This window comes from Jaculus jaculus, chromosome 4 (genome assembly GCF_020740685.1).
Source record: "Jaculus jaculus isolate mJacJac1 chromosome 4, mJacJac1.mat.Y.cur, whole genome shotgun sequence".
Classification (NCBI taxonomy): domain Eukaryota; kingdom Metazoa; phylum Chordata; class Mammalia; order Rodentia; family Dipodidae; genus Jaculus; species Jaculus jaculus.
In genome coordinates, this window is record NC_059105.1 from 105,555,790 (window position 1) to 105,578,765 (window position 22,976).

Consider the following 22,976-nt stretch of genomic DNA (forward strand, 5'->3'; position numbering starts at 1 on the left):
CCCGCGCACGCCTGCTTGCTAGCGCCGCTCTGGCTCTTTTTATGCCGTTTTCAGGGGTTCCGGGACTGGGCCGTGTCAGGCACACTCTTCCGCCCCCCAAAGCAGTTGATCGTTGGGATGAGAAGAGGGCTCTGTTTGGAGTATACGACAACATCGGGATCCTGGGAAACTTTGAAAAGCACCCAAAAGATCTAATCAGGGGCCTGGTGTGGCTTCGAGGCTGGAAAGGGAATGAATTACAGCGTTGTATCCGAAAGAAAAAAATGGTTGGAAACAGAATGTTCACTGAGGACCTACACAACCTTAACAAACGTATCCGCTACCTCTATAAGCACTTTAACCGACAGGGGAAGTAACGGTAGAAAGCTGGGGCCTGCAGAAGAGGCACGCTTGTCACCCAGAGAGGGGACAGCACTTGTCACTGTGAGGAAAGGGCTTTGTATACTCGGTAATAAAATGGAACTTGTTGGGAACCTGAAAAAAACAAAACAAAACAAAAAAAAACTATAAATTTCCCTCTTAGGACTGCCTTCATTGTTTCCCAAGGGTTTTGGTATGTTGTGTTCTCATTATCATTTGATTCTATGAATTTTTTGATATCCTTCTTGATTTCTTCATTGGCCAATTCATTATTTAGTAGTGTATTGCTTAGTTTGCATGATTTTGTATATGCTCTAAAGCTTTTTGTGCTATTGGTTTGTAGTTTGATCCCAATGTGATCAGATAGAGTGCAAGGAATTATTTCAATTTTCTTGGATTTGTTAAGCTCTGGTTTGTATCCTAATATATTGTCTGTTTTATAGAATGTTCTATGTGCTGCTGAAAGAATGTTTATTCTGCAGCATTTGGATGAAATTTCCTGTACATATCTGTTTGGCCAATTTGTTCTATGACTTCATTTAATTCAGATGCATCTCTATTTACTTTTTGACAGGATGACCTGTCATTTGATGGGAGTGGGTTGTTTAAAGTAACCCACTACAACTGTTTTTGGTGTTATCTGTGACCTTAGTTCTAATAGCATTTGATGAAATTGGGATCCTCTATGCTAGGTGCATATATGTTTAAGATTGTAATGTCCTCCTGTTGGAGTGTGCCCTTAATCAATATAAAGTGATCTTCTTTATTTTTCCGAACTAATGTTTGTCTGAAGTCTACCCTGCCAGATATTAGGATAGTGACCCCTGCTTGTTTTCTAGGCCCATTTGCTTGAAACACCGTTTTCCAACCTTTCACCCTAAGATAGTGTCCATCCTTTGTAGAAAGGTGAGTTTCTTGGAAGCAACAAATTGAAGTATCCTGCTTTTTAACCCAGTCTGAAAACCTATGTCTTTTCGTTGGGGCATTGAGGCTTTTGATATTAAGAGTTATTATTGAAAGGTGTGCATTTTTTTTTTGCCATTTTTCTTTTTTTGTAGTTTTTCCGGTTTTATCTTTACTCCCTTGTATGAACTAGTATTTGAGTTTTTTTTTTTCCATGTTCCTTATGTGTGCTTTTTTTTCTCTTCAGCATGGAAGATCCTTTCAAGCATTTTCTTTCTTTCTTCCTTCTTTCTTTCTTCTTTCTTTCTTTCTTTCTTTCTTTCTTTCTTTCTTTCTTTCTTTCTTTCTTTCTTTCTTTCTTTTTTCAAGGTAGGGTTTCATGCTAGGTCAGGCTGACCTGTAATTCACTATGTCGTCTCAGGGTGGCCTAGAACTTGTGGCAACCCTACTACCTTTGCCTCCTGAGTGCTGGGATTAAAGGCATGTGCCACCACACCTGGCATGAAGTATTTTCTGTGGAGCCTGTTTTGTCTTCAAATATCCATATTGTCTGCTTTTGTTGTGGACTGTCTTTATTTCTCCATCTATTTGAATGGATAGCTTTGCAGGATAATGTAATCTTGGTTGATAGTTGTTATCTTTCAGAACTTGGAATACATCATCCCAAACCCTTCTGCCTTTTAAAGTTTGTGTTGAGTGATCTGCTGTTATCCTGATGGGCTTGCCTTTGTATGTGACTTGATTTTTCTAACCGCTTTCAATATATTTTCTTTGGTTTGTGTGTTTGGTAGTTTACTTATAATATGGCAAGGGGAGGTTCTTTCCAGGTTTTGTCTGTTTGGTGTTCTAAAGGCTTCCTGTAAATCAGCCACACTGGAGGTCATTTCTGATGGGTTTGTATTTTTTGGTGGGTTTATATGGTCCTAATTTCTTGTGTTTCTTGTATTATAATGTAGAGATTTTTGCATCTTGGACTAATTTATTTTTGCATCTTGGTTTATTTTAATGCTTAGGTTTTTTAATTATCTGCAGCATTATTAGATGTATCAATCAATCTGATGCTATATATCTCAGGGTAGGCACTTAAGGTGCTAGCTGTGGCTCTTAAAGCCTCAGAGTAACCACAAAAGTGACCCTAGGTGTAGGGTTTGCCTGTTATGAGAATATTCTGGTAGGCTGGGTGAAATAAAATACAGGCACATTCTAAAATTTAACTAAACAATATACATATTCAATGAAAAACAGCACAGAGTATTTATGTGAAGGTAGGTATTATGACAAACAGATTCTCTAACAAAGTCACAGTCCTTAAGAATATGTGTTGCCCCACACTGTTAATCCTGTCAACTGGGAGGCTGAGAGTTTTGGTTTGTAGAAGGTTCCAAGGTCAGCTTATTATTATTTTTGTTTTTTTGAGGTAGGGTCTTGCTCTAGCCAATGCTGACCTGAAATTCACTATATAGTCTCAGAATGGCCTTGCAATCCTTATACTTCTGCTTCCAAGTGCAGGGATTAAAGATATGCACCACCATGCCCAGCTAGAAATTTATTTTTTGCTCTCAAAACTGTTTATTTCTCGGGAAGGATGCCATAGCAGGAGTGGAAAGAACACAGAACGCTGTGGGAGGCAGAACAGTAAAATCAGGCCAGTGCAGGCCTCAGGCGAAAGTGGAGCCACTCCCGCCCACGTGGGTCGCGTTCATGTCATAGTAGTTGATGTAGATCCTGTCCTGGCTGATGAGCAGCGGTCGGTCAGCAGGCTGCACAGCGCGGTTCTGCAGCCATAGCTCTTGCCAATGCTGTGCAGGCTGCAGAGTGCGCACTGCTAGCTGGAGTCGCCCAAGGCCATGAGCTTGTCGGGGACCACGTGCACTGCGATGTACTGGGCCCGCTGGCCCGTGGCCTGTGCCAGCTGCTGAGTGAGCTCAGAGAGGAGGCCTTCCGGTGTTCACCCCAAACATCGGCATGATGGTGGAGGAATGGCGGCCCGGGTCTAGAAATTTATTTTTTATGTGACTCATAACACAACCACAGCCATTATCTAAGGTCTTTAGTTCATGTCTGTCTCCTCCTTTCCTTTGGATTATTTGCATATCATCGCAGGAAAGAATAGTAATTACCCAAGCAAGGCTGAAAGCACAGTACAAGCCATCGTTTAAATCCTTGAGTTCCAGAACATCAGAGACAAAATGAGGACAATGATCCATGAAGGTAATGCTGCACTCTGCATCAGAATTACTGTCTTGCTCCCTAGAATCCTCCAGCAATAAGAAAATCTTGGATCCTTTTTCAATACCAGAATTGAGAGATCAAGGTAGTAACACCCTGACCATAGATGTTTAATTACAAATACCTTTTTGTTTTGTTTTATTTACTTCAATTTAAGACTCATTTTTTTCTATCCCAAAGATGGAACTGGGAACATTAGATTCCTCTATTTCTTCCTTCAAGGTGGCCACATTCATTAACCTCTCTTTGTTCCTTGTCATTACTCTGTCTCTTTAATTGGCATAGTGAACAGATGGCCAAGCCTATGTAACCTGTTGCGGCTGTTTAGGCTGGGGTGGTGTTGTAGTTAGGTCCACATTGCTGGTAGAAATCACCAAACCAAGAGCAGCTTGTTGGAAAAAGAGGTTTATTTGGGCTTACAGGTTTGAGGGGGAAGCTCCACGATGGCAGAGAAAATGACAGCATGAGCAGAGGATGGAAATCACCCCCTGGTCAACATAAGGTAGACAGTAGCAACAAGAGAATATGCCAAACACTGGCATGGACAAACTGGCTATAATACCCGTAAGTCCATCCCCAACAATACACTCCCTCCAGGAGGCATTAATTCTCAAATCTCCATCAGCTGGGAACCTAACATTCAGAACACCTAAGTTTATGAGGGACACCTGAATCAAACCACCACGTTCCACCCCTGGCCCCCATAAGTTGATAACCATACATGATGTAAAATACAATGCATTCAGTCCAACTTTAAAAGTCCCCATATTTTTTATCAAACCCAGTGATGTTCAAACATCCCCATCATCCATGATCTTTCAACTTAGCCGTAATACCAAAAAAATCCCCCCAAAGCCGATAATGGCACAGAATAAACATTAACACTGCAAAAGATGGCATTGGGCGTAGCAAAGAAATACTCAAGCAATACATGATTTAAAGAGGGCAAATACAAAACTCTGTAGCTCCAAGTCCATCAACTCTAGTTCGTGACAAATCTCCCAGTCTGATAACTCTAACCAGCAACAAGTCTCTGGTATTCCAATACAGCTCCTCCAGCTAGGCTACTCACAGTCCTGGAAAATTTCATTGGGCTGGCAGCTTTCCTTAGCAGCCATCTCGTGGTCCTGGCATCTTTACTGGGTCTCCACTGCAATCCATGGTTCATCCTTATGGCCCCATGGGGTCTCCATGCAGGCAACCAGAAAACCTGCTTCACATTGCCCATGGCCATTTCCAAAACACAAGACTGTGTCGCAAACTCAATGGCCCTCTCTTTCCTGCATTTCTTGTACTCCACAATACCAGGTAGGGTGCAAATTTGTTAATCCAGGGGGGAATAAAGCAGACTTTGCAGAACAGCACACTCCTTGAGCACTCAGGCCCCTTCTAAAGAGTGTAAATTCTTCTTGTTGCCTCAGTACAGGTCAGCTGGCCCAATCTTAAAGATTGTAATCTCTCAAACAATTTCCAGGTGAATGGGCAGCAGTTTAGGCCCAAAGATTTTATTTTTTCTGCGCCATATCCCTCTGCTCACACCAGCCCATTTCTATGCAATGCAACCCTGCACAACTTCTCAGGACACAGGCATAATAGCAAGCTTCACACAAACTGCTAGCCCAGTCCAAGCAAAGCTCTTTCTCACCCTCATAAGCCAAACCTCACAGTTCATAGTTCTTACTGCATTCAGGTCTTTCAACTCTGACCAGAATAGTCCATCAAGCTTCACTTACAACACTGCAAGGCATATCTTAGGCCAATGTACCACTTTACTATTGCATTCAGGTTCAGCATTGCTGGTAGAAATCACCCCACCAAGAGCAGCTTGTGGGAAAAAGAGGTTTATTTTGGCTTACAGGCTCGAGGGGGAAGCTCCACAATGGCAGGGAAAACAACAGCATGAGCAGAGGGTGGACATCACCCCCTGGCCAACACAAGGTGGACAGTAGCAACAGGAGAATGTGCCAAACACTGGCATGGGGAAACTGGCTATAACACCCATAAGCCTGCCCCAACAATACACTCCCTCCAGGAGGCATTAATTATCAGATCTCCATCAGCTGGGAACTTAGCATTCAGAACACCTAAGTTTATGGGGGACACCTGAATCAAACCACCACAGGTGGTATATGTTTTATTTTAGTTTTATCACATACTAAAAAAAAAAGTCTAATTTAACAACTTTAATTTACCCTAGTATTTATTTTTAAAAATATTTTATTTGGGCTGAGGAGATGGCTCAGTAGTTATAGACACTTTCTTGCAAAGGCTGAATTCCCCAGTACCCATGTAAAGCCAGATGCACAAAGTGGTGCATATGTCTGGAGTTTGTTTGCAGAGGCACTAGATCCTGGTACACCCATTCTCATTCTTTCTCTCTACTTGCAAATAAATAAAATCATAAAAAATTATTTATGTATTCCTTTGTGGGGGGCTGTAAAGAGAGAATGTGAGAGATCATGAAAAAGAATATGTCTACTGCCACTGTAAATGGACTCCATATGCATGTGTCACAGTGTGTATCTGGATTTACATAGGTACTATAGAATGGAGAACTAGAGAATGGAACCTGGGCCATCAGGCTTCAAGCACTTTTAACCACTGAACCATTTCTGTAGCTCTAAAATCTTTACTATCAAAGACATCCCTCAAGGGTTGGAGAGCTTGTTTAATGGTTAAGGGTGCTTGCTTGCAAAGCCTGCCAGCCTCGGTTCAATTCCCCAGTACCCATGTAAAGCCAGATCCACAAACTGGCACATGTTGAACTTATTTACAGTGACAAGAGGCCCTGGTATGCTCATTCTCTCTTCCTTGCAAATACATAAAATATTAAAAACAAAAAATCACTCAACAGAAACAAAGTAGAAAACTTAGATTTCAAAGGCATAAAGTCCAATTTGATTTCTGAATAGGCAGTAACAGTAAATTCCCATGGAAGGCTCCAGTCAGGGGCTGGAGATATGGCTTAGCGATGAAGCACTTGCCTGTGAAGCCTAAGGACCCTGGTTTGTGGCTGAATTCCCAGGACCTATGTAAGCCAGAAGCACAAGGTGGTACATGCATCTGAAATTTGTTTTCAGTAGCTGGAGGCCATGGCATGCCCATTCTCTCTCTCTCCCTCTTTCTCTCTCTGTCACTCTCAAATAAATAAATAAAAATTAAAAAAAAAAAAGAAGGCCCTAGTCAGAGTTACCAGGTGGGTTTCACATTTCTCCTGATCTTCAGGAGCTCTACCTTCTTTCCTTCTCTTAAACTCTATAATAAAATCTTTCTGAACGTCACTTGTATGGTCTGTGGATTTCATTCACTGAATCCAGACAAAACCCTTTTGACTCAGTGCATGTTTTATGTGACTGTCACTGGCTGGCAGCCCAATTACTAGTTTAAAGCCTAACCAAGAGCCTAGAATGGCTTTGTCACCCTCAAGGACACCCCAAATTCCTATATCAATAATGATTTTGTTTATTTGTTTTGAGACAAGGTCTCATTCTAGCTCAGGCTGATTCAGAACTCATTCTGTAGCCCAGGTGGTCCTCAAATACATGGTGATCCTCCTACTTCAGCCTCTTGAGTGCTGGGATTATAGGTGTGAGCCACCATATCTGGTTTTAGCATGAAGGTTTTTGACAAACATATATCCATCATTTTACATGTATCACAGCCTTTACAAACACCTTACATTTAATACTTGTATATTAATAATATTCTGGAGCTGGGGAGATGGTTCAATGGTTAAAGATGCTTGCATGCAAAGCCTGGGTCCAGTTTTCTAGTACCCAAATAAAGTCAGATGCACAAAGTGGTTATATGCATCTGGAATTCACTGGTAGTGGCAGAGGCCCTGACACACCCATACTCACTAACTCCCTCTTTCTCTTGCAAATAAATAAATAAAATTCTGTTGCTTAAAAATATATTTTAGACTCCATACAACATACTCCCTCCAGACACAAAATGGCTTGGATATCCATGGCCTCACAGTGCCTGATACTACCTGCATAAGACCATCATAAGAGGAGGAAAAGATCAACACATCAAAAGTAAAAGAGAGACTGATTGAGATGGGGAGGAAGTATGATGGAGAGTGGAATTTCAAAGGAGTAAGTGGGGGAGGGAGGGTATCACCATGGGGTATTTTTTATAATCATGGAAGTTGTTAATAAACAATTTTAAAAATTAAAAATAATATATTTTGGTAGCTATAAATATATTTCTGAAACCCAAATCCATAACAATCTAACAAGAAGAATTTTAATGCATATTACTTAGAGGAATTTATTATATTGTTTTTGTGTCCTATATTTAAAAATGAAAGAAAATTTTTTCTAGAACCTGTTTTGGAAGGAAATCATTATCAAAACTTATGCATCCAATGTTAAATTTCATAGCTTATTGAAACTTTTATCTTACAACCCCACTGAGTGCTGTTTTGTATAAACAAGTACTATTTTATTATTTATTATAGACAGAGACACACACATACATACATATATGTATGTATGAGAGAGAGAGGGAGGGGGGGGGACACAGACAGACAGACAGGGTCAGAGACAGAGAGAATATGGGTATACCAGGGCCTCTAGCCACTGCAAACAAACTCTAGATGCATGCACCACCTTGTGCATCTGGCTTTATGTGGGTACTGAGGAATAGAACCAGATCATTAGGCTTTGCAGGCAAGTGCCTTAATGGCTTAGCCATCTCTCCAGCCCAACAAATATTTATTTATTTTATTTTTTAAATTTTTTTTAAAAGTTATTTATTTGAGAGCGACAGACACAAAGAGAAAGACAGATAGAGGGAGAGAGAGAGAATGGGCGCGCCAGGGCTTCCAGCCACTGCAAACGAACTCCAGATGTGTGCGCCCCCTTGTGTATCTGGCTAACGTGGGACCTGGGGAACCGAGCCTCGAACCGGGGTCCTTAGGCTTCACAGGCAAGCGCTTAACTGCTAAGCCATCTCTCCAGCCCCCAACAAATATTTTAATGCTTTATGAAACTTTCACTGGACCCAAAGGTACCATTTTAGCAAGTTTAAAAAAGTTAAGAGTACCTAAATTTATAAGTATGTAAAGGTCTTTTTTCAATTTTTGCTTTATTTATTTATATATTTGAGAGAAAGAGAAGCAGATACAGAGAGAGAATGGGCATGTTAGGGCCTCTAGCCACTACAAACTCCAGACACTATGCCACCTGGTGCATCTGACTTACATGGGTACTGGGGAATTGAACCTTGGTCCTTAGGTTCCCCAGGCAAGTGCCTTAACCACTAAGTAATCTCTCCAGCCCAGGTCTTTTTTTTTTTTTTTATTTGCAATGAGAGAGCGAGAGAGACAGAGGGGGCAAGAGAGAATGGGCACGCCGGGGCCTCTAGCCACTGCAAACAAACTCCAGATGCATGCACCACCTTGTGCATCTGGCTTACATGGTCCCTGGGAAATTGAATCTGGGTTCTTTGGCTTTGCAAATGCCTTAACCGCTAAGCCATTTCTCTAGCCTGAGCCCAGGTCTTTTAATATATCACTAAAACATTTACTTTCTCGCACATTTTAGTGGTCATGTAAAGAAATCTTAAAAAGTAAAAACAAAAAACCATGTCATGCACAATAAATATGAGTGAAAAAATTTGAAGGGGAACAAGTTTATTACTAAATTTAAGGGAATTATAGGGGCAGGCTGATTTTCATTTGCTGTTGTCTTAACACAGAAAGATATACAATCACATGAAAACAATTATAAATCACATGACACAATTACATAAAATCTGGGTGTCTCCTGTCTCCAAAATGAAAACTAAACAGGAAGTTTACAACTGTATTTCTTTTCTTTTTTTTGTTTTGTTTTTCATGGTAGGGTCTCACTCTGGCCCAGGCTGACCTGGAATTCACTATGTAGTCTCAGGGTGGCCTCGAACTCATAGCCATCCTCCTACCTCTGCCTCCCGAGTGCTGGGATTAAAGGCGGGTGCCACCATGCCCGGCTTTACAACCCTATTTTTTTCAGATGTAAGAAAGTCTTCATAACAAAAAAGATCAAAAGGTGAACCCTATTATTGTCATCTTTATTTTTTTCCAGAGTCATATCTTTTTTAAGTTAGTTAAAAGTTAAACAGCAGAGGAGGATATGTCTGTCCTCATGGAAATGTCTTTCTCAAAAACCATTTTGGGCCAAAGCTTTTTTTCACTCTTTGTATTTATAGTGAGGCCATATTACATTTCCCATGCTTGCTTATGTATCTTGTAAAAGAAAACTGGAAGAAGAAAAAAAGAAAGTAAAAGAACAGAAGCACAGACCAGTGATACTCATTTTAGAACTATAGATCTGAGCTGGGCGTGGTGGCGCACGCCTTTAATCCCAGCACTCGGGAGGCAGAGGTAGGAGGATGGCTATGAGTTCGAGGCCACCCTGAGACTACATAGTGAATTCCAGGTCAGCCTGGGCTAGACTGAGACCCTACCTCAAAAAACAAAACAAAACAAAAATATAAAGAACTATAGATTAGGATCTGTCCAGTGAGAAACCTGGAAAAAGTTTCCTTCCTAAATCAGGCAATATGGTTCATCTAGTGGCAGCCACTAACCTGGCATCTATCACCAAGCCTGGGTGGCTACTTCTCGCTCTAAGTGTCCCTGCAAGTTGGTTCGCTGGAACAGAATTTATTGTTTGAGCCAGTGAAAAGCTGGGGAACCTCTGCTAACTTCCATACTTGCATCAGAAATTCAACTGTCAGGCTAGTATAAAGTTTAAAGACACAAATACACAAGTAGCTGGGTTTTTAATGTTTCATAAGAATACAAGGAGTGTAAATTCACTGAATTTTGCCTTGAAAGCTATGGATGCCCCTTCCTCAAAACATCAGATTCTCTTAACTGAAACCGTAAAGTAGACTGGTAATGCACTGAAAAAAGAGAGTTCTCCTTATTTAAGGCTATTAGTGTACAGGGCAGCTAAGGTAAGAATGGCAGCAAATTACACACACACACACACACACACACACACACACACACACACACACAGAGATAGTTAAGATTTATTGGTTAAGAGTAAACGTACAGAAGTGGCCATTTCTGGACTGGAGAGATGGCTTAGCAGTTAAGGCACTTGTTTGCAAAGCCAAAGGACCCATTTTTTTTTTTTTTTTTTTTTTTTTTTTTTTTGGTTTTTCAAGGCAAGGTCTCACTCTAGTCCAGGCTGACCTGGAATTAACTATGTAGTTGCAGGGTGGCTTCAAACTCATGGTGATCCTCCTACCTCTGCCTCCCAAGTGCTGGGATTTAAAGGCGTGCGGCACCATGTCCGGCTTGGATTTCGTTTTTTTTTTTTTTTTTTTTTTTTTTATTTTTATTAGTTTTCTATTCTGCAAGTACAGGCAGTTTGGTACCATTATTAAGCTCATCCGTGACCTACCCCCTCCCCATTGGCCTCTCCTTTTGAGGTATATGGGTCGTGCATTGTGGAGTTAGCCCACAGTTATTGGTATGATAAATATCTCTGTATATCATGACCCAACATGTGGCTCTGACATTCTTTCCGCCCCCTCTTCTGCAAAATTTCCCTGAGCCATGTTGGGTTCATTTCTGGTCTGCTTCAGTGATGAGGTGTTGGGGGCCTCTGGTTCTCTGATTTCAAAGGACCCAGTTTTGATTCCCTGGGACCCACATAAGCCAGATGCACAAGGTGGTGCCTGCGTCCAGAGTTCATTTGCAGTGGCTGGAGTCCCTGGCATGACCATTCTCTCTCTCTCTTATAAATAAAAACACTTTTAAAAAGTAGCCATTTCTAATGTGTTTTATATTCAAATTGGGCTACTTAAAAAAATTATTTAGGGCTGGAGAGATGGCTCAGTGGTTAAAGGCACTTCTTCACACAGTCTAATGAACCTGGGCTTGATTCCCTAGTACCCACATGAAGCCAAATGCACAAAGTGGCACAAGATTCTGGAATTCATTTGCAGTGGTGGGAGACCCTGGTGTGCCAATGCTCACTCTCTATCAAATGAATAAATTAAAATATGAATTATAGCTATGAGAAGCCCTTGCAACTTAAAACTACTTATTTAACAGTGGGGAGAATGGGTATACCAGGGCCTTCTACTGCTATAAATTCCAGAAGCATGAACCACTTTGTGCATCTGGCTTTATGTAGGTCCTGGGTAATCAAACCCTGGTCTCCAAGCTTTGCAAGCAAGTGCCTTTAATCAGAGTGCTATCTTTCTAGCCCAAACTGTACTGCTTTTAAGAGTAGGTCTTACACTGTATCTCAAGATGCTCTCTTGGAAGCAATTGACCCTTATGATAATATTCCCCAGAAAAGTTGTCTACTATTCCATCTGACCCAGGAATGAGGTATGGATGAGCCAAGATTTCAATTTCTGGTGTCAGTGGCACTCATTAAACACAATGTGGGTTTCTGTCCAGAAAAACATAAGCAAAGAACCCAAGAAAACATGTAAGCCAAGAATACAGCTCAGCAAAAGCAGGAGTTACCAACTGTTGGTAAGTAGGGTTACCAGCAGTGATTCAGATGGATTCTGGATGAGCCCCCACAATGTCAGTGGTGAGGGGCAGAGACACAGCTCCATGACATCATCTTCAGCAGCCTGGGCAGCTCTCCTAATGTCCTAGGCACTTTAACTCAGGCAAATCCAGGAACTGTGGGCCCAGAACAGAGTCTCAGGAAGTCAGTATGAAGCAGAGTTGGAGAATTTATTAAAGTTGGAGATTTATTAAGATGGGCTGGAGAGATGGCTTAGCAGTTCAAGTGCTTGCCTGTGAAGCCTAAGGACCCAGGTTTGATTCCCCAGGACCCTTGTAAGCCAGATGCACAGATGGCACATGTATCTGGAGTTCATTTGCAGTGGCTGGAGGCCCGGGCATGTCCATTCTCTCTAGTTGCCTTTTCTTTTCCCTCTCAAATAAACATTTTTTAAAAAAGGATTTAAGATGCTCAGGCAGAATGAAAGCACACCTGAGAGCATGGATGCAGGGCTTCTCTAAGAGAAAATCGTTTAGGAAAAGCTGAAGACATGCCCAAATATAGACAGATATGGGCACCTCCAAGAACAGCCACAACTCAGTGTTGACAGAGAATAGGAGTAAGGTAGCCTTTTTATAGGTAGTCATCCAGGGACAGAGGCTCAAGGGAAACAGATGATAGGGATCCTGGCCAACTTAGAAAATGGCCACTTTCTGGTCTTTGACCTTTGAAAGTTTTCTTGGGCTTTCCCCAGACCTGTGTTTCAACCCCATCCAAGGTTGGTGGATCCCTTCTGGGCCTGTGCACCTTTTTTGAATACTGACCAGCCAAGATCACTGCACCTGAACCTGACCAGGAGACACATCTCAACTAAATGTCTCTTAATTTGCTCAAGACTCCTGTCAGTTACTCAGCTTGGGAGCTTTTCCTTTCTCCTCTTACTTACATTCTTCCTTTAAAATGTCTTAATAATTTGCCCTTTGTATCCACGATTTTCAATTTTTTGCTAAATGTGGATAAGGATTTGAGTTAGAGTTCAAATTTCACTAAGACCTCAAGAATCTTAAATCAGGACTGGAGAGATGGCTCAGCAGGTAAAGGCACTTGTTTGCAAAGCCTGATGTTCCTGGTTCAGTTCCCCAGTACCCATGTAAAGCCAGATACACAAAATGGAGCATGCATCTGAAGTTCGTTTCCAGCAGCAAGAGGCCCTTGGCATGCTCATTTTTTTTTCTCCCTTTCTTTCTGTTTCCCTGCTTGCAAATAAAAAAAGAATCTTGCATCGGTGTCTCAACATTAGTCATACATACCATTTTGGTGCCTCTTTTTCCTGTAAACATGGTTTCTGATGAGATATCTAGAGAACTGTAGCTTACAGTTGGGAAGGGAGGAAGGCTTTAAGCAGTTAATTGTGTTGGAATTCTTCATTTCTGTGACAAGCTTTAACCAGACTTCTGAATAAATTATTCCTTTTCCTTCTCATGTGGCCATAATTTCCCCTGTCTTTGTAAACTGTCTTATTTTTCCTTTCCAAGACTTTGATCTCTTAATCTTAAGAGTTGCTGAGGGCAGAAGGTCCACTTAATACAATTTTTTTTTGCATGTTCAACAGGGATTAAGAGTCTCAGCATTTCTATACTAAGGGGGACATGTGAAATCAGAGCCTGGAGATTTGTGGGTCATTATTTGAAGGATATCTGGAAGAAAGGATGTAATTACTTGAGACATCAAATACCTGAAACAATAAAGAATGCAATAGATTGTCATGAGCAAGACTAGCAACAAAGACAGCAGGGCCTCTTTATCTTGAGGTGTCTGATAACCACTACGCTAGTAAATCACTAAAATTCAAAGCAGAACCATCATAAGCTAGGGGCCATCTATCTGTTCATGTGTATATTGATCCAAATACATACATACATATATATGCATATTTATCTATACTTCTCAACCTGTATTTCTGTATTTGTATATATAATATACACAAGAGGCATACATCCGTAAGATATATACATATGGAATATACTTAAGAATTTAAAGCTTTTATTCATACCAACACCTTTGACCCTTGGCTAGCACCACAAGATCCATTCTTAATCTTTCTTTGGCATATTTGAAATTTCTTTCCTTCTCTGATGGTGAGAAACCTGGATTTCATCACTCATTCATTCAGTCACTTATTTGTTTTGTAAGACTATGAAGCCAGGCTGACATCTAAGACTCAGACCTTCTTCCTCTGCCTCCAGATTTAAGGCATACATCATGACCCATGGCTTGTTTTCTCTGTCTTGTAAAGAGTTTTCAAAGCTAATGTAAAATTTTATAAAGTGCAATTTTTATAATGTATTTATTTCAATGTTTATGAATTTTCAAAAGATTTGCATGTTTGCTACCCTTCAAGTGATAGGGAGATGTTAAGTTAGTCTGTAGGTAATGCATCACATTACAAAAGTGATACTGTAGCTATATTTTTTAAATTGGGTTTTAGGGAAAGAAAATGATCATTTCATATTGTAATTTGTGCTAACATGAGAATTATTATAAAATGAGTCTTCAATTCACAATTTCTAACAAGACTGTAAGCACCACCAAATAATGTATAACCAGACTACTGGAGTTGAAGAGTGAATATTTTTCAAAGAAATTTTTTTTCTCATCCTCATCAGCTTTAAGAAATTAAAGTTCAAGGAAGCTTTAACTTTGTACCTTGTAACTGAAAGGTACAGCAACAATAATTTTAGAGTTTAGCAGTGACTCTAGTTTTTAAATATTTTATTTATTGGCATGCAGAGAGCACGCATGCGAGACAGAGAGAGAGAGAGAGAGAGAGAGAGAGAGGGAGAGGGAGGGAGGGAGGGAGGGAATATGAGTGCACCAGGGCCTATAGCCACTGCAAACAAACTCAGATGTGTGTGCCACTTTGTGCATCTGGCTCTATGTGGGTACTGGGTAACTGAACCTGGGTTGTTAGCACATGTATCTGGAGTTCATTTGCACCAGCAAATCTGTATCTGGAGCACCGATTCTCTTTCTTCTCTCGCTCTTTTTTAAAAAATTTTTTGTTCATTTTTAGTTATTTATTTATTTGAGTGTGACGGGGGGGGGGGGAGAGGGAGGGAGGAGGGAGGGAGAGAGAGGGAGAGAGATGGAGAGAATATGGGCGTGCCAGGGCTTCCAGCCACTGCTAATAAACTCCAGACGCGTGTGCCCCCTTGTGCATCTGGCTAACGTGGGTCCTGGGGAATTGAGCCTCAAACCAGGGTCCTTAGGCTTCATAGGCAAGCGCTAAACTGCTAAGCCATCTCTCCAGCCCCCTCTCTCTCTCTTTGCAAATAAAAAATATTTTTAAAAAATTCCAGCATGTAAAATTATTGATACATTTTTTTCATGTAGGATTTTGAAATCTGGTGTGTATTTTTTTAACTTACATCTCAGTTTGGAGTGATCACATCTTAATTTTTCATTAGCCTCATGTGACTAGGGTGTTAGGTAGTTTTGGAGCAAACAAGTTTATATCCTGAGACGGGGTCTGTCTCTGCAGCCCATATTGGCTTGGAACTTATTTTGTATCTCCAGCTAGCCTCCAGATTAACCTCCCAAATTCTGGGACTACAGGAGTGAGCCACCATGTCTGGTTTCCTTTAAGATATTTCAGAGTTATAATACATGAGAACATTTGACAGCTGGCTGAAATGATTTCTCCTTTTCCAGGAAAGAAGCACAAATAAATGAATTAGAACAGAGTATTTCATGGGTCCCAGGAGAAGTAAAAATGATCTGAGAGAGATACCTTAGTCACAGACTTTGAATGGATGAAATGAATTAAAAAAATTGGACATTGTCCAGTGTCAACATGATCATATCACAAAATATGGAGATGTTTAAATTATGCTTAGTGTGGGAGGTATACTGTTACATTGTTCTATTGAATACTACAGCAGTGTATATTGTGAAACAATGTAATTCACTCTTTGGAAATGTATCCTATTGCAGTCTTAAACTATTACTGAAATAAGTAATGCAAACCACTTTTGAAATGATACTGAGCAGGTCTGAATCCTACTTAGGATAAAAAGGGAGGAATAGACATGCTTTTGGAGTCAGCCAAACTCCTAAAGCAAATGATGACTGATGAACTGCCCACATTAACATTTTCTCATCAAAGGACCACTCTTTCTAGAGCCTGGCACACCATTTAATACCAGTGTGAGCACAAGATTAGACCCTTCCTAAAAAAAAATTAAATTGAAACAAGCAAACAATAAATCAAGCCTGGACTGATGAAACCTTCCCACATCTTTGCAGGTCCTGGTCAGTGGTGCCACCTATAGATACTGGCTTTTTGAAGAGGTTTCTCTCTTCAGCTTCATTTCCAGAGCTATGACCAAAGTCCTAGAGGCATTTTCCTCTTTCTTTTCCTTTCTTTTTTTCTTCCTCCTCCTCTCCTTCCTTCCCCCTCTCTCCTCCTCCTTTCCTACCCTCAGTATCCCCTTGCTAGTCCTGTCACTGTTGTCCATCTGATGTTGGCCAGGTGGTGATGTCCACTCTCTACTCATGCCATCATTTTCCCCTGCCATCATAGAGCTTCCCCTCAAGTCTATAAACCAAAATAAACCTTTTCCCACAAGCTGCCCTTGGTCAGGTTATTTCTGCCAACAATGCAAACCTGACTACAACAGAGTCCATACTGTGAGGCAATGAGCTATGGAACCTTTTTTTTTTTTTTTTTTTTTTTTTGAGGTAGGGGTTCACTCTAGCTTGGGCTGACCTGGAATTCACTATGTAGTCTCAGGGTGGCCTTTAACTCACCACAATCCTCCTACCTCTGCCTCCCGAGTGCTGGGATTAAAGGCGTGCACCACCACCCGGTTAGCACCGAGCTATATGATGAATGAAATTCCACCAGTAACCCAGGAATCCTAATAAAGTCTGTGTATCCTTTACTGTACAGGATTTTGGGTTAATTCACAGTACTCACACCACTTGGAATCAAACAGATCTTACCTAACCAGATCCTTCCTGGGAACATCACAGATGGCACTTGCATCTTGTTTGAGTGGACATCTCATTCTCTTGTGTGCCGATGAATACATAGTTCTTTGTACTACGACAGAGTATAATTTTCCTCAGCTAGCATTATGTCATCAGTAAAATGGAACCAGATAACCATCAGTAGGGAATGAGAACAGAGTGAGACCCAGAGCCTCCACACAGTGACAGCTGGACTGTGCAGACATCCCAGAGTATAATTTTCCTCAGCTAGCATTATGTCATCAGTAAAATGGAACCAGATAACCATCAGTAGGGAATGAGAACAGAGTGAGACCCAGAGCCTCCACACAGTGACAGCTGGACTGTGCAGACATCCCTGAGGCAGTTATATGGAATGTCTACTGCCTTCCTTTCCTAGTAAAGGCAAACATCTTACAGGTCTGGTTACAAAGGATGCTTCAAAAGGCTGTACCCAGGCTGGAGAGATGGCTTAGAGGTTAAGGTGTTTTCCCGTGAAACCTAAAGACCTAGGTTTGATTCCCCAGAACCCACATAAAGCCAGGTGCACAAGGTGGCGCATGTGTCTGGAGTTGCTGCTGGAGGTCCTGGCGTGCCCATTCTTCTTTTCTTTCTCAAATTATTTTTTTTTTAAAGGTAGTAGCCACATCAAGGACAGCACACACAAAGCCCTGGTGTACCCTTTCTCTCCCTTCCACTTTCTTTCTAATACATAAGTTAAAAATAACTTTTTAAAAAAGCTTATGAAGGCACTTTAATACTAACTGTAGAACAAGTCTTGCATTAGAGAGAACACTGAATCAAGTCTGAAAATCTGGATTTGACCCCAGCACTGGGTAGGCAAAAAGTTTGAAAAGCAAGTTATTCGGGGCACAATGCAGTCAGGAAGCACTGTACTATACTCGTGGAGTCACTCCTCACACTCATTAACTGCTACGCCTGAGGGCCCAGCTAATCCTTTGCAGGGTCAGCCTGTCCCTTTTTTGTAACATTTTCTATGCTCGGCCTCTTGCTTCCCAGGCTCACTAGGCTGGCTTCAAATTCTTGAGCACAAAAGGTCCTCTTGCTTCCAAAGTAGTTCAGTCCACATTTTCTTAGGCACACAATAGGTCCCAAATGTGGGAGGTTAGTAGTAATAGGAACTTGTAATTCTAATTCATAAGCCAATTTAAAACTCCAAGGAGACAGTGTTTAACAAGAAAAGAGTAACTATAAAAACATACAGTTAAACTTGTTTAATAGAAGTATTAAAATAATCATTACATTTCCTTATTGCTGATATCACAAAAGTATATATGCTTTTTCTAATCAAAGTAATTTTTACCATGCAAAAGGTATTTTGTTATTACATTAGTTAAGTACAGACTATATTTCAAAACAAGTTTATATAGATTTCAAAAGGCCTAGGCCCAAAGAAAAGTATATTTAAATATTATTAAAGTTACACTGTATGCTGTTAGCATACTCATATTCACAGCTTATGAAGTAAAAAAATAAAAAAACCCAAAATTTTAAAGTGAGCTCTGAGATAGATGCTTTTCTTTTCTTTCTTTCTTTCTTTTTTTGAGGTAGGGTTTCACTCTAGTCCAGGCCGATCTGGAATTCATTATGCAGTTGCAAGTGGCCTCAAACTCATGGCAATCCACCTACCTCTGCCTCCCAAGTGCTGGGATTAAAGGCATGCGCCACCATGCCCAGCTGATAGATGCACTTTCATCAATACATTCACTAGTTAGGTCTGTTCTAAGACTGGAGGAAAAACAGAAATAAGAGATAATTTTGAAGGAATAAACAACATATCAGCAGCAAATTTCAATTAAACTTGATTGGAAATCATGTTCTTAATAACTGAAGTACAAAATCAGATTTCCAGTGTAGCCTGAAAATTAGAATATAAACTGCAAGGCTTAATAACTTCAGAGATTATTCTATATGGTGATTTATTAAGTAAATACTAAAAATAGAATTCCAAAATTTGATTTAAGAGTACAACTTTTAACCTAGTTAACAAAATATTTTGAGAGGCATCAAAGGCAAATAATACTTCCACAGCTAGCCTTCTTCACCAAAGCTGTGACAACACAGCCCTGAGCCCTCTGGAGGGCGCAATGACACTACCTGCCTGCCCAACACCGGAAGCACCAGATTCATGAGTAGATTTAATGTCCAGTAAGACAATCACTGTTCAGAGACGTTTTCATTTGGGGAGATGCAGAAAATTCTCAAAACAGAATCATGGCTTATAAGTAGTGGCACCGCTGTAAGAGCCTTGGGACACCACAGAAGTACCCCCAGCTGAGGTCACACCAGCCTGCATCAGGGCTTCAACATACTGAGTTTTGAAATAAAGAGAGAAGAGTTTATTTTAAAGTAACTATGTAAACTGCAATTTAACTTAGCCTCATAATTAACTACAACATATTTACTTCATTAATCCCTTGATAAACATGTCAACTTTACTGATAAAACAGCATCTAAGGAAATGTTTTATCTTATTAATAACAAATAACCTTGAAATATCACTTTAAAGGCTTCAATCTCCCAGTTGGTATGGTTTCAAAATTTAGTTCAACATTCACAGTACTATTTACAAATGGGCAGCTCTCAGAGTTCCAGAGTGTGGGAGTGAATTCTTTCCTCGTGTTCTCATCCACAGAGACTGTGAAGTCCATGAAGCTGAACTGGGGGCTGTGGATGAATGGTACCAATGCTTCAAGATGTTCTACTTCTACTCCATGTGAGATTCTAAATACATCTGTCATACATATGTACAAATTCAGGAGGATGTGAACAGATACACATACTTTCTTAGAGAAGAATGACTAGCATATGTGAACCATTTTTCTTCCAAGTGGATAGTTAAATAAGAATTTTCTTTCCGTCAATCTATCGGAGGCCAGACCAACTATGTAGATAGGACGCCCATCCAGAAGAACGGGAAACATTTTCTTCCTCGCCTTTAGAAGATTAAAAAATATATTAAATTTTCTCAATGTGAAATATATATACCAGAATCATTATACAGCATGACCAAATAATGTCCATTTCATTGATTAAAGGATACATTATTATTCTTCTGAATTTTACTTAAGAGTATGATTTTAGAGCTGGTGTGATGACACATACCTTGATCCTGGTACCAGGGAAGCTGATACAGAAAGATTGAGTTCAAATTACTAAATTTAGTGTGGCTTGTTTTTTCCCTGGTTGAGGGGCTGTTTCCTATTTATGTAACTAGAAGTAGACTTCTTTTTTTCATTCATTCTGTTCAGAATCCTTTTTGGGATTTTGAACCTTTGGATTGTTATCGTTCATCAGTTCTGGAAAGGTTTCTGCTACTCTCTTCATTTACTGTCTGTCCTTTTTCTTCTCTTCTTTTAGAACTTTATTGTTAGTAATGCTATTTATTTAAAATGGTTACTATCACACACACCTAAAGGCAATTACAGCACTACCCCAGGCATCTCCAGCCAACCATAATTTCCTCTTTAATTCCCTTCCCTACAAGCTGCTTCTCTCAAATTTTCCTTTCTGACCTGGGAGACTTGTCAGAAGACCACAGGGTCAGTTCAAAGCATATTCCCAACAGTCCTTACTCTAGGCATTGAGGACAGTTTTTGCTTCAACTCCTTGTTCTAAAGGATTTTCCCCATGAGGAAAATCATTTTCAAAAAGAAATGAATGGGGTCCAAGGCGATGGCTCAGGGGTTAAAGGCGCAAAGCATAATGGCCAAGGTTGGAATCTCCAGTAACTGTGTAAAGCCAGACACAAAGTGGTGCATAAGTCCGGAGTTTGTTTGCAGTGACAAGAGGTCCTGTCATACCCATATACACTCTGTTTCTCTCCCTCCTCCCCCCCCCCCTCAAATAAATGAATAAAAAATAATTTAAAAGGAGTGGAGGAGCTGGGCATGGTGGCACACACCTTTAATCCCAGCACTCGTGAGGCAGAGTAGGAGGATTGTCATGAGTTTGAGGCCACCCTGAGAATCAGAGTGATTTCCAGGTCAGCCTGTGCTAGAGAAAGACCCTACCTAGAAAACCCAGAAAAAAAAAGTGGAGGAAATAAATTTTTAAAGAGGAAGTCCCTTTCCTGCACAATTCCAGACAAGAGGCAGAACCACAATTCCTAAATATATGCGCACTGCTTTCTTTCTGTCCTCTTTCACCCACCCTGCTGCTTCCTTCACCTCATTTCTCCATGCTGAATTCTGCAAAACTCCTTCTTAACTGTTTCTCATTTTATCTTTTCTAAATAATTACTTCTGCATTAAAAAATAAATAAAAAATCTTATTAATTTGAGAGAGAAGGCAATAGAGAGAAAGAGGCAGACAGAGAGAGTGAGTATGGGAGTGCCAGGTCCTCCTGCCACTGCAAATGAACTCAAGATACATATGCCACTTTGTGCATCTGGCTTTACATGAGTACGGGGAACAGAACCCAGGCTGTGAGGCTTTTCAAGCAAGCACCTTTAGCCATTGAGCCATCTCTCCAGCCCTAAAGCTAACTCACTTAGAAAGCATTGGCCACTAAGTGTTGTTCCTATACTGGGAATGAGAGGAATTTAAGGGGAGAAGCAGGATCGGAACACTATGTGCTAAAAAGAAAACTACATCCAATTCAACACCAAAATACAGATCCAATTTTCCAAGAGCTAGACCATCAAACTAAACACTATACTGTATTTTGCTTAATGTTGAAATTATATATTTACTATAGCTACCCTCAAATGATGAAAACGGGCAAAGTTTTCATATCTAGTTACACATATGATAGAATTAATCCAATGAACAAAATTTAAGTTATAATTTTAAAAGATTCATAAAGATTGTAAGCACACATAAAATCTTGAGTACAAGGCCAATGGCTAGTGTCCCAGTTACAAAACACACAGGAATGACTCCTTTCACATACCTTGAGCAACTGTAGCAAGTTTTCCCTTTTCTTCAGGGCTCAGCTGCAGCATTGTATCTATAACAGGAAGCAGTCGCTCTCTTTCACTTCCTGGTTTGAGGAACATGAACTGCAATAAGACATTCTTCAAGTATTCCAGGTTGGCTGCAGACTTCTCCCGCTCTTGGTTTCTTTCCAATCTTCTTATTTCACTTTTGAGAAGCTGGTGTTAGAGAAATTAGTTAAAAATAGGTTTTAGGAGATTCCAGTTAAATACAGCAGTTTGCACACATGTAACTTTCTTGTTTTCTCCCTGAACAACCCACCTATTCCAGGAAACGAGATCAAGAAATTTCTTCAAGATAGAAGCTGGGCGTGGAGGTGCACGCCTATAATCCCAGGCAGAGGTAGGAGGAACGCTGTGAGTTTGAGGCCACCTTGAGACTACACAGTGAATTCCAGGTCATCCTGAGCCAGAGTGAAACCCTACCTTGAAAAACAAACAAACAAACAAACAAACAAACAAACAAACAAACAAACCAAAAGAAATTCCAAGACAGGAAGCAGAGGAGTGAGCCTAGCAGCTTTCTGAGTACCACTGACAAGAATGGACACATTTGGTATAAACACTAAGAAGCTACTACTGCCTCAGAAGCATTGTGGAAATGGAGTTTGAAAGCTGAAACCTAATGGAAAGTACTGAGTCACTAAGAGGTTATGACGCTCCATCTTCTACTTTGGGAAACACCGGCTGAGGTGAGGAGGGTGGGTCTGAAAGCAGGTGCTGAGGCAAACATGCTTGGTTGCAGAGCCCTGGTGATCAAAATGTTCAGAGCAAACAGTCCTTTACCAAAACAAAAGCTAAGCTCAGGAACATTAAGGAATATGAGCATTATAACTTCCTATCAGAAAAATGGGGAATTATATAAAAATGTAATAGAAAGTTAAAATCTTTGAGGACACTTTCCAAGTTTAAGCAAAACTTGTTGCTTTTGTTATTATTGTTGTACTTAGTATAGTTGTTTTAATCCAGGAAAATTTAGTTTACTGACTTAAAATTCTGGGTCATTTAAAAAAGTGACACTAGCCGGGCGTGGTGGCGCACG

The 22,976-nt window shown here is 40.4% G+C and overlaps 1 protein-coding gene across 1 annotated transcript in view; it reads right to left on the bottom strand.

Moving 5' to 3' along the window:
- Positions 1 to 18,196: 18,196 nt before the first annotated feature.
- Positions 18,197 to 22,976, bottom strand: part of Gcc2 (GRIP and coiled-coil domain containing 2) — a 49,515-nt gene continuing 44,735 nt past the window's right edge. Inside the window, exons 22-23 of the mRNA XM_045147408.1 lie at positions 21,892 to 22,093; positions 18,197 to 19,933 (exon numbers count right to left, since the gene is read on the bottom strand). Coding sequence (XP_045003343.1) covers positions 19,863 to 19,933; positions 21,892 to 22,093 — 273 coding nt within the window. The 3' untranslated portion in view covers positions 18,197 to 19,862. The remainder of the gene's footprint in view (positions 19,934 to 21,891; positions 22,094 to 22,976) is intronic.